This window comes from Rhinolophus sinicus, chromosome 12, assembly GCF_057876585.1.
Source record: "Rhinolophus sinicus isolate RSI-liver-muscle chromosome 12, RSI-T2T, whole genome shotgun sequence".
Lineage (NCBI taxonomy): Eukaryota > Metazoa > Chordata > Mammalia > Chiroptera > Rhinolophidae > Rhinolophus > Rhinolophus sinicus.
The window spans coordinates 43,351,967-43,364,282 of NC_142512.1; the positions used below are offsets into that span (position 1 = coordinate 43,351,967).

Here is a 12,316-nt window from a genome sequence, read left to right on the forward strand (position 1 = left end):
CTGCCTCTCTCCATATCATCGCCTGTAGCTACAGTTATATCCCCTGTAGGCACAGACAGGTTTCAAAGAATTGATTACACATGTGTTTTATTTCTGCAAACCATACCCTGGTTTTTACACGCAACAGGGAGCCAGGTTTTTAAAGAAATCTTGATTTATGACCCTTCCTTTTTCTTATGTTTAGATTTCTTTCTCTTGGCTTTGCTTAAAACAGGCTACATCTTGCACATCCCATATTTGATAAGGGGTTAATAGTCAAAATATAAGGAACTCATACAATTCAGTAGCAAAAATAAAACAAAACCCCAAATAATCCAATTTAAAATGGATAAAGGATCTGAATAGACAGTTTTCCAAAGAAGATATTCAAATGACCAAATGACCAACAGGTACATGGAAAGGTGCTCAACATCACTAATCATCAGGGAAATGCAAAACCACAATAAGATATCACTTGTTAGAATGGCTATTATCAAAAACACAAGAAATAACAAATGTTGGTGAGGATGTGGAGCAAAGAGAACCCTCATGCACTGTTGGTGGGAATGTAAATTGGTGCAGCCACTATGGAAAAGAGTATGGAGGTTTTTCAAAAAATTAAAAATAGCCCTACCATATAATCCAGCAATTCTACTCTGGGTGTATATCCAAAGGAACAAAATCACTGTATTGGAGAGCTTTTTACACCCCCATGTTCACTGCAGCATTATTTATGGTAGCCAAGTCATGGAAATAACCCAAGTGTCCATTGATGGATGAATGGATAAAAAAAAATGTGGGATATATACCATGGAATATTACTCAGCCATGAAAAAGAATGAAATCATGCCCTTTGTGACAAGATGGATGGATCTTGAGGGCATTACGGTAGGTGAAATAAGTCAGACAGAGAAAGACAAATCCTGTATGATCTCTTATATGTGGAATCGAGAAAATCCGAACTCAGAAACAACGGATTGGTGGTTGCTGGAGAAGGGGCAGGTGGGAATGGGTACAAGTGGTCTAAAGGTACAAACTTCCGGTTATAAGATGAATAAGCTCTGGGATGTCATGTACAGCATGATGACTGTAGTTAATAACACTGGGTTGTACATTTGAAAGTCTCTAAGAGGAAATATTACTCCTTCAATGTAGAATCACAGTCCAGCAAGAGGCTTGGTGAGGTCACTTAATCTAATGGTTCAAGAAACAAAAGACAAAAAACATAACAACTTTCCTTTTAAGCTGAAAGACCCCTTCCCATAGGAAAGCTTACAGAGAAGGCAGAATGGTCCATGTGAGTTGGAGAGAGGGCCAGGTTTTTAAAGAAATCTTGATTTATGACCCTTCCTTTTTCTTATGTTTAGATTTCTTTCTCTTGGCTTTGCTTAAGCTTTGTGGGAAGCCTGTGGTGGTCCAGCCCTCTCTGTGACTGAGGAAGATTCTGGGGCTCAGAGCAACCAAGTGGTGATAACGACCACAGGGACACTTGTAGGGGACTTTGAATTTCAGAAAGCACCTCACCCCTCATTTTCCCCCAGGTGACCCACATCCCTGTGATGCAGGTAAGACCTCATTGCCCAGAGGGGTTGACATCCACCGAAGTCACAGTCAGTCAGTGGCAGGACTGGGCTCAGAACTCAGCAGACGGGGAGGAATCTTGCTGAAGGATCTCAAATTATGCAGCTGTGGCTGTGTCGCTCCCTGGCCCTATGAGAGGGTTTGCTGCGGCCTCTGAGGGTCTGCCAAGCTGTGCATCAGAGGTGAAGGGGAGGGGAGGCAGGCCCCCTTCTCCAGGCTCTTCATGTATGTGGTGGAGGCGGCCCCCGAAGCCTCCGGGCCACCCCTCTTCTCCCTTCAGTGGCCTTTCAGAACCCTCCCTGAAAGGTCAATTACCAAATCATCCCATCAAAGGAAATTGCACTTGTGTGCCTTAAAGACCAAACTGAGCTCCAGCAATGTAGTTATTTACGGTCTCTAATAAGCATTTTCTGGGTGTGATTAACCTTTATGCCAAAGTCACACTGGGATTTGGGATGGCAGCTTCAATTCCAGCCGCGCTCTGAGCTGGCTGGGGGGTGGGGCATGGGCAGCAGCTGGAGCAGGCAGCTGACAGACTCCGTCTGGCCCTCCCACCGCCCCCTAGGGTGAGGGGGGGCTCCTGCACCTTTCCCTCTTGTCTGTCCATCCGTCTGTCCATCCCTTCTTCCCATGGCCTGTCCTAACATGGGCCATCCTCCTCCATCTTTCATCCACTGAAAAGACACAGATTGCCTGCTTACTGGATCCTGTCCCCACTCAACAGCTAAACACGGTTCTGTGACCTTGGGCACCTCAATTATAAAACCCCTCCAAAATGGGGAACATGAGACCTGCCCTGCCTGCCACCCGCAGAGCAGTGCCCCTGCGTGCCAGGTACCCCCCGAGTCCTTGGACAGTCATTTTGATGTGACGTTGTACTTGAGCTGCAACACACCCTTGGCCTTATCAGATTTAACATTCAAGGTTTGGCTTTTTGGAGTGGAGACATTTGTAGCTGAGGCTCCTGTTTATTTTGGGCCTTGGTGCTGCCGCGTTAACTAGTAAGTGAGTCTAGCGCTCCGCCAACTTCAGACCCTCGGTGCCATTTTGGTTTTCTCTACCAGCTGTTGGAAAAGGGTAAATCTCACCAAGTCCTGAAAACTTGGTTTGCCAAAAAGTGGTTCTGAAAGGAGAGCCAGCAGCTAGGGCTGCTGATGGAGGGGAGGAGCAGATGGAGGGACCCAAGAAAGTGGTATTTCCTGGGCCAAAACCATGTTTAGTTTTCTTCAAGAGAGGAGGACGCGTCTGGTTTTGTGAGGCCCAGGCCTCTGACGTGACCCTGTTCACCACGTGCTCCAGCCATATTTGGGGGGTGGATAGATCTCCCTGAGAAGTAAAGGACATTCTGCACCCTCCCCAGGGACATGGTTGTCATTACATGTGACTTCCGCATTTAATTATAGGGTTTCATGCCCCCGACCTTTGTGTGTTTGTGGACCCCAGATTATGAACTCCCAGCTTTAGAAGGAAACAAACAGCATCCTTGAAACTTTGGGGCCTGTTCCTCCAGTGCAGTAATTGCCTGTTGATGGAGATGGAAAACCATAGTGAATGTTGAAGAGGAGATCAACATATGGTGGGAGGAAATACACAGGAAAACTCCAGAATTTTCATGGAACTGTGATTCAGGAATAAGCGAGAGTCTTTACAAGCCCTTCCGCAGAGCAAGAGGTAGCACAGGCGCAGATTCTGTACAGAGCTGACCTTTCCTGAGAGGAAAGGTTGGTTCGGGAATATTAAAAAGCCTTTTTCTTTGCATAATGCAAAGCTGGCCCTCTCGGTGGAAAATGACTTTGTGAACCATCACATCCAAGGAGACATAAGGGTCACGGTTACAGGCAGCGAGCCAAGGACAGGCTAGCCCTTCGCCCCGTGGCGTTTCCTTTGCTTATATGATGAATCTGGGTTTGCTCTGCTCCTCTGATAAGATGCGAGGCTAAGACATTCTGGCTGGTGTACGTGCCATCTAATTAGAACCCTGGCGTGTAAGTGCTTTATGCTGAGGCTGTTTCATGCATCTGGGGCTCGTGTGGGGTCTCTGTTTGTGAGCGTCATGAGGCGCCAGGGTCCAGTGCAGGTCCAGAGGGGACATGGCACCCTGATGGGGTGACTGAGTTGCTTTGCTTTGAAGGATTGGGGAAGGTGCTGCCCAGGGGAGGGGCTGTGGAACTGTCTTTGAGGATCGCAGAGTTCACCAGGTGAAGGGTGGAGCAGGATTAAGAGGGGCAAAGACCTTCAAGGCCACAGGTGTGCAGACACCAGCAGGCCCAGGTGTGCTGGGGGACGTGGTAAGCAGCTCATTGGGAACAGAATCAGGGGTGCCTTCAGGGGGGCTCTGAGAACGTAGCACAAAGCACAGCTTCAGGATCAGGAGAATGGGGGAAAGTTAGGCAGCGGGGCTGGTATTTTGGAATGAGGTATTTCCTGTTTAATTTGCTTGTGGCTGAGCTGGCTCTTGGAGCCCCCCTTCCATTCTGTGTGTGCATGTGTATGTGTTGGGAGGTGGCAGAGGTGGGGTGGGGTGACAAGCTGGGGGCAGGGATTCCTAGTCTCCTTCTACAAGGAACCTCGGGCTCCCCCAGCCGGGTCCCTGCTGACTGCTGAGCTGGGTTTGTCGCCAGGACACTGCTCTCGGCTTAACTAGCCAAAGCCACTGGCTGGCCTGGTGGCTTCTTCCAGTCTCCACTTCCGCGTTTTCATTTGGAAAATGAGGGAAAAGATATTTCACCATCTCTTTGGGGACTGTGAGGTTTAATCACTGATTAATAAAGTGTTGGAAGTTCCCTGGGGCCAGAGAGTTGAATGGGTTTGTTCTAATCACTCCTGAGTCCCAGGAACGAGTCAGCTAAACCCAGTGCTGTCTGCTGAGCGTCCTGAGTGCTGGGCACAGGATGGGGGTGCAGGGCTGGGGGTGTGCTTGGGAGCTTGGCCCAGTCAGAGCAGAGAGACCCCTATGAGATGACAGCAAGTGAATAGAGTCAACAAGCCCTAAAGACTCAGGTAGGGGCACTGAGGGGACAATGTGTGTGACCATGAGGTTCGAGGGGGCTTCCTGAAGGAGATGAGGGTGGGACAGGCTTTGACTTGGAGTGGAGAGCACTCCATTCCACCTTGGAATGTAGGGTGGGAGAGAGGGGAGCAGAGCAGATGACAGGAGTGGGAAGGAGCGGGTACCAGGGAAGATGGGTGGCACTGGTGGGGTGTGAGGGGGGCAGGGTAGGATAGGACATTCAGGACAGGTGAGCACAGAAGGCTTGCATCTGGAAAAGGGCGGGTCAGTTTGCATCTAAGAACTGGGGAAAGTTCTGAGGTCCAGAAGGGGTGAGTGGGAAAGAGTCCCCGAGAAAGGAGGACGTACAGCCATGGGGAGGTGTGGGGTGGGGGGGGTGGAGTCCAGCTTGGGAAGAAGGCAGTGAGCAGGGTAGGGCCAGGCCTGGGGGGAGGAGAGTGAGGCATTCTCCTAGGGCAAAATTTAAGGAGGTGCCCCAAATCTCTGTAATCAAGATAAATCATATTTTAATATTGTTACTGATTTTTCCTTTTACCCCAAGCTCCAATAGGGCCCAGCATTGTTACTGATCCTGTCTTTTATTTTTTTTAAGTTTTTGCTTTCTTGTTCATCATGGACTTTTTTACATTAGAATTTTTTAAAAAATATTGCATTAAAATATGTATCTTGACTACTAAATTTTTGGTGCCCCTGAAATTTTGCACCCAAGCGGAGTGCCTCACTCTCCTCATCCTAGGCCTGCGTGTGAGTGAGGGCTGCGCATGACGGCTGTGTGCTACTAGACACACTCTGGCTCTAGTCGAAACTAGCTTCTTGCTCAGTGGGACCTGAGAAGCCCCTACCTCTCTCCCGATCCCATTTTCCTGCTGTGAAATGGCTAAGACGGCTTCCACATCTGTGTGTCTGTGTTTAAAGTTCTGCAGTGGATTGTGCAGATTGTGTGAAAATGGGCTAGGGCTGGGACACCATGGCCCGGGGGCCCAGGAGAAGGTCCCAGGGAGGGCACCCCAGGAAGAAAGAGCAGAGGAGCAGGGGTGCTGATGTGGAGAGCAACCTCCCGTGAGGTTCACCATCCCAGGAGCCAGCTCATGCAAGGAGAGCTCTGCTGGTCCTCGGGTACCTCTGTCCTGACAACTGGTGGGAGGGGCTGGTTGCAAAACCTCCCTACCATCCCCACCCCCTGTGATACTTATCCCCTCCCAAAGCAAATCCCAGGGGAAACAACCACCTCACCTCCAACCGATGACTAAATAAAAATCACCAAGTTCAAATCAATCAACATGACCTACTGAGTGCCTATTGTGGACCTGAAACAAGGTAATCCATTAATGTATTCAGCAAATTTGAGTGTGACGAACAAAACAACATTCCTGCCCTCATGGAGCATGCTGTGCTGCTCCCAAAGGTCTTCTACATAGAGGGCATCGTGAAAGCCTGGGAGGAGTACTTTAACCATCTTTATAAGAGAGGAAACAGGCACAGAGAGGGCAAGTAAACTGCTTATGGCAACACAGCGAAACTGGGGCAGGACGCCAGGTCTCTTTTGACTCTAAATCTAGGGAGGGTGGTGACCTCAAGGGAGGGGACATAATGATTGTGTGGGGGTGTTAGTTAAAGAAGGGGCAGCCCTCCGGGTGTGGGATCCGAGTGACACAGAGTTCATGCAGGAAGGAAGGGGCAAAGGTTCTCCCTGGAATTGGGCAGCCATCTTTCCACACTATCCCTTCACCTCTCTGGGCCCCAGTTTCCTCATCTGCAAAAAGGGACAGCCACACCAGCCCCAGGGAGAAGTAAGTGCCATTGCAGATATAAAACAGCTTGATAACTAGTGAGGCACAATTTGTGGGGACTGGTAATTAGCAGGGCTGTGCTGGGGGCCGGGAAGCAGCTCATTGAACACGAGGCTGGGAGAGCCTGCCGCTTGGGAGGGAATGAGGGAGGGAAGCACACTGATGAGGGTCTACGAGCCCATGTGCTCAGGGCACTGAGACACAGTTGGGCCCTGCTGGGGATCCCATGGGGATGGAGGCGGCTTCCTTAGGCAGATTGTTTATCTGGGGGCCTTCCTTCTCGCTAGGGACTCCCAACCCTCAGGGAGAAACATCCCCTCTCTCCTGGGAACCTGGACCCCTGCTTTTACCAGCCTCCCTTCCAGGCCTCGGAGAACAGGGCAGCTCCAGGCCTTTGGGGCAGAGAGGACATGGGGGAGGAAGCTGGGTGTGGGGAGGTGTCTGGGAAGAGACATGTCGGAGGGGGAAAAGAGGGGAGGCAGGAAGCTGCAGGCCAGCCTGCTCCTGGCACCGTCTAACCATGTCCCTTGTCACCCTGTGCCCACAGGCCCTTCTCCTCCTGGGGCTGAGTCCCATCTCCGCCTCCCTTCATGACCAGCACTGCGAGAGCCTGTCCCTGGTCAGCAACATCTCTGGTGAGTGTCGCCACTCTGCTCCTGCAAGAGTCCAGGTCCCCAGAGCCCTGTCACCTACCACAGCCCTACCACCTGCCCCTGCCAAGGTCTCCCAGGGCCCACACACGGAGCCGTGACTATTCCTAAGGCAGGACTAGCAGGCGGCCTTCCTCTCTAGGGCCCACGCAATTCATCCTCTCTCCACGGAGGGAGAGCTGTGTCGAGGAGGTTCCTGAAATTGCAGCGGGAAGGAGAGTTGTGATTAGGTGACAGCATCTGCCATGGGCATAGGAGGGGCACATGGCGAGTGTGCTGAGTAGTTATCGCCCCTGCTTTGGGGTAGACAAGAGGCGAAGTGGCCCCGGCCCTTGCTGCTGTGAGAATCAACAGAGAGGGGGCTGAGCCGTGGCTCAGATATCCGTGAGGAGAAAAGCTGCTGTTTTGTGCTATTAAAAATGCCCGAAGCATAAATCTGTAGGGGGCTATGTGCCAGGTGCTGCGGCAGCTACCTGAGCTATATTAATCCAGTTTTCACAGTGACCTTCTGAGGTAGGTGCTGGAACCCTCATTTTACAGATGGGGAAACTGAGGTACAGAGGGAAAAACTTAGAATTGCCAGAGCCAAGATTTCGGCCCAGGCAGTCTGGCTTCTGAATGCGCTCCTCAGCCCCATGCTTGTCACCACCTCAGTGAAAATACTGCAGAACTGCAAATATGACTAATACTTGTATAACTTCACCATTGTTTTTAACAGAGTGCTTTTGAATAATTATCTTATTTCACACTCACAAGAGTTTAAGACCCATTTGTACAGCTGAGGAAATTGTGGCACAGGAGAGTTACATGGGAGAGTTATGTCTGACTCTCAAGGTCATGCCTTTTCTAACTTTGGGTGTGGTCCCTGAGCCCTCATCCTGGCCCCTTGAATCAGGGCCCTGGGAATGCTGCTGCCAGCCAGGTGGGAGGGCCCCTGTACCGGAGGGTTTAAGGGAGTCTCGTTGCTCTTTGGTGATTCATTTTCCTCTTTAGGTCTCTCCTCGATTCAATCCAACTCATTAACTGAGCACCTACTATGCGCCAGGCCCCATGCAAGGCACTGGGGGAGCAAAGAGGGGCTTGCAGTCTGGTCCAGGAGTCAAGTCCACAGACATGTACTTGTACTATGAGTTAGGTGCAAGGCGCATGCTGTTGGAGAAGCCCATTGAGCCTCACTTTGCTCTATTGTAAAGTTGGGGGGATGGCACCTGCCTCAAGAATCCTTTATGATTAGATGCGCTAAGTTTTGTGGTAATATTCCACAAACTGTAGAGTGCCACACCACTACTGAGTATTACTTATTATTTTTGGTAACATCTGCAGGCTTTTAAAAGTACTTATCAGATAGCTGAGATGAGAGGAAGGCACTATAGTGAATTGCTCACTATAGTGGAGGTAGCAGGGAGGTTAGATCAGGGGTGGTATGAATCCAGGAAGCCTTCCTGAAGGAGGAGGTTTCAAAGTGAGTCTCTGAGAGACTCAGCATGGACCAGCAGAGAAGACTCAATGCTCTGAGCCAAAGCTAGTGTTGACCGAGGACCGTCAGGTGGACTTAGTGGAAGGACAGGGGAGGGGTGAGGAGGGAGGAGCTGTAAGTCTGGAGAGATACTGGGAGCCTGTAGCATCTGGTTGCAAAGTTGGCTAAGTTGGACCATGGGGAACTGGGAAATTCTTGAGCAAGAGTCTGGAGTTCTAGTCTTGAGAGACTGGGAGGGAGAACTGCTCAGAGGCTGGGCCAGAGATGAAAGGCCCTGCCTGAAGCGCCCTTCCCTCTCCCCCTCTCACCCCCCCCCCCCCCCCCCCGCCACTACTCCCCGCTCCCCACCTCCTGCTTTGGAGCTGGGTCAGACTCCGTTTGCTTCCTTATTGTGCTTGTGGGAGAAGTGACATCCCTGATTCCTCACGGGTGTAACCTGTCCTTGAAGGCAACAGGCCATGATGAATGTCATTCATTCCCCAATGATTTGTACTCTGTGCCCCTATCCCCAGCCTGGCCCAGCGTGCCTGGCTTCATGGCACACAATCCATCAACCTTCACAATGGCCTCTGATAATGCACTATTTGTCTTCTGACTCCGAGACCTACCCTGACCAATGGGCACTGGTAGAGACAGATGGTGAGGGTGGGGTGGAGGGACGAGGACAGATGGATGGGCGTCTGGCCGGGGCAGCTGGCACTGAGCCAGGGCCTTTGGGGGGGCTTCTTACATGCCAGGAGCAGGGAGAGGGTGGGTCCCCGGGGCCATCATGTGGCAGATCAGACTTGGCAACTCAAAATCATGTCATGAATGTGACAGTGCCAGAAAGTGATAGAATTGTTGACTAATGACATCAGAGACAAATGGAATCATATTGTTGTCAAGGACCGAGGGTCATCAGTTCCTATCCCTTGTCTTAAGGTAGCGAATGATGATAACAATTAATGATAGTTAATGTTTATTTAGTGCCCACTAATTATAGACACCATGCTAATGGCTTACCTGTCATTCAATCCTCACAATATAGTCAGGGAGTATTTTTATCCCCAAGTTACAGAATAGAAACCTAAGGTTCAGAGAGGTTAAATAACTTGCCCAAGCACAAACAGATACTAAGCAGTGATTCCAAGATTTGAAGCAAGTGGGCCCATTTGCAGACTTTCCCAGCACCATGCCACGTGGCTGCCCAGAGAGCTGTGGTGTCCGGGGCCCAGCACAGTCATCCTGGGGTGCAGAATCACCCCAGCAGTTTCCCATGCCCATATGGGTTTGCACATGGCCCCTGATTTTTCTCTGGACCTACTATATGCCTGGCACTGTGCTAGGTGTTGGGAATGCAAAAATGAAGAGCCCACTCACTTGTCCTGACAAATCACCCACCCTAAAAAGGCATTTTCTTCCCTGCCAAGCCAGAAGAAAGGTAGCTCAACCACAAGGAGGCCAAGCAAAGAGCAGGACTCTGCCTCCCTCTCCATGCCAGGTGAAGCAGGCAGAGCCCCTGCTCGTTCATCCCAGCAGTACCTTCCTCTGAATGGGCAAGCACGTGTGTTTCAGAAGCTGCCTTTGGGCCATCTGGCAGCTCCCCCTCTGGACAACCTTGGCTGAATCCCTCTCCTGGGCTCAAACCAAAGAGGAGGATCGGATTCCCAGCCTCAGGGCTGCTGCCAAGTGCCCACCTACTCTGGTTTATTCAGAAACCCCTGGTGAGAGACCTGACATAACTGGGACAGGAGCCAGGTCCCAATTTCCCTCTGAAGTTATCTATCATGGAAGGATCTGCTGAGCACGTTTGGACCCTGAGCATGATTGAAGGGAAATGTGTAACCTACTTGGGGGAAGAAACCAGCGTCCAATCATGCACAAGCATCCAATAGGCCACCTTCAAAGGGTTCTAATCTATTCATTAAAGCAGGCCGCTTACATGCTCCTGACTCAGCAAGTGTTTTTCACAGGCAGGTACTTCTTTTCCCTCCATTTGCAGGTGTTTGGGGCAATTGGAGTGTGGGCCCCCATGTATCTGCTCTGTGCACATGTGGGGAAGGAGGAAGACACAGCACCAGTTTTATGTGTTATTTTAGTCCACCTCGCTCCACACCTCCCCAAAAGACCTTGAAGGGGTCTAGCTGCCCCATGAATGAGGGGGTGAGCCAGTAAGTGACAGAAACGTCAACACCTCAGACACACCAAGCACACACCTGCCTCAGGGCCTTTGTACGTGCTGTTCCCTCTGCCTAGAACACTCTTCCCCAGGTATGCATACTGCTCCCTCCCTCACTTCATTTAGGTCTCTGCTTAAATGTGAGTACTTTAGAGACTACCAATTAAAGTAGCACCCCTGTCAGTCTTTATCTCCTTACTCTCCGTTTTTTTCCATAGCATTTCTCACTAGTTAATAGATAAGTCGGTCTGTTTGTTTGTTTGTTTACTGGCTCCCCCACATCACCGAGGGCAGGACATTTATTTTATTTATTGGTGGATCCTAGAAAATTTCTTAGATGGTCATCAACAGCTTAAGAGCATTCATGAGTGTTCCTCCCCGTCAGTAACTTAATTGACCAGGAGGGGCGCTGTGGGGTAGGAAGCTATGGGAGGAGTTAGCTCCTAACAAGCTAGGGGCTGGTAAACTGGCTTGGCTACTTGCAAGGCTGATTTACGCTGGTCCAAGCTGCTACTCACCCTAGATCTATGATATCCAGGTGGGGAAATAACCGCCAGGAGCGCAGGAGACGTTGGACATTCGTGGGAGTGGGAACTGGAGGGGACGGACATTGGCCCAAGAATCCGAGTCCCCCTGCCCTGACCTCGAGGTCCTTATATCCTGAATGACACACAGACTTCCCTTCCTGTCTCCTTCCCTTCCCAGCTAGGAGATCCACTCCTTCCCAGTCCCCTGAACCTCGGGAATTTATTTTTTTTCTGTACCTCTTCCTCCTGGCTTTCTGTCTGCTTCACCCTATTTTAGTTTCAGTTTTCTGTCTCTTTTATTTCCTCCCTAGCCCCGTCTCTCCTGGCTCACTTGCCCCTCCCCCCTTCTTATCCTCAAAGAGTGGTCGAGTGGATTGAACGAGTGGCATGAATTTCGTAATGTAAAATGCCCTTCACACCGCCTGGTATAGAGTGGTATTCAACAAATGTTAGTTCCCTCCACCCCCCAAGACCTATACACCCTTCTGGAGGCCCAGTCTGTAGAATCCCCAGGGGCCCGGTGTCCGCTGCAGAGGTGGGGCACGTGGCGGGAAGCGTTGCTAGGCAGTAGGCTGGGGAGTCCCGTGGGCAGCGCCCACTTGACTGGGACACCGTTCCTGAGGCCCCAGTCCTGCTGCCTCCTCCCTTCCCTAGACCTCTGCTCCCCCCCACCCCGCTTCTCTTCCTCCACCCTTCCTTTACTCCTCTCTTCCCTCCCTCCCTCTCCCTGCTCAGCCAGATCTCTAAAACCACCCAGCCAACGCCCTATTGAACTTTCTACCAGGTATCCAAGGACCCCGCCCACGCAGCTCCAGCTTTCAGGCCTTTGCCTGTTATCCATGAGGGAGGGGAACTTCGTCTCCTGAGCCCTTCCATTTGGTTTCTGATCTTCCTTCTTGCAAGCTCTCTCCCCTCTTCTTCTGGTCTCTCATGCAGACTTTCATTCCATCCAGAATTTTCTGGGCTTTTAATGTAAAGGTTATGTCCACGGCAGTGTTACCCTGTACCCTCTCCACTCATCCTTGGGTTGGGGAGGGAGAGAGGCATGACGACATGGAGGAACCCAGTGTGGGGGCAGAGCCCCAGAAAGTAGTTTCCAGGCTCTCAGCCTCACGTGGACAGGTGCTGGCTCGGGTAGTAAATG

General features: G+C 50.9%; 1 protein-coding gene across 4 annotated transcripts in view; it reads left to right on the forward strand.

The window, feature by feature from the left end:
* The window catches only part of CRHR1 (corticotropin releasing hormone receptor 1), a 48,611-nt gene that overhangs the window by 15,542 nt on the left and 20,753 nt on the right, over nucleotides 1-12,316 (forward strand). For all 4 annotated transcript variants that reach the window (XM_088802304.1, XM_074319581.2, XM_088802303.1 and 1 more), the window contains exon 2: nucleotides 6,908-6,995. In XM_088802304.1, coding sequence (XP_088658430.1) covers nucleotides 6,908-6,995 — 88 coding nt within the window. The remainder of the gene's footprint in view (nucleotides 1-6,907; nucleotides 6,996-12,316) is intronic.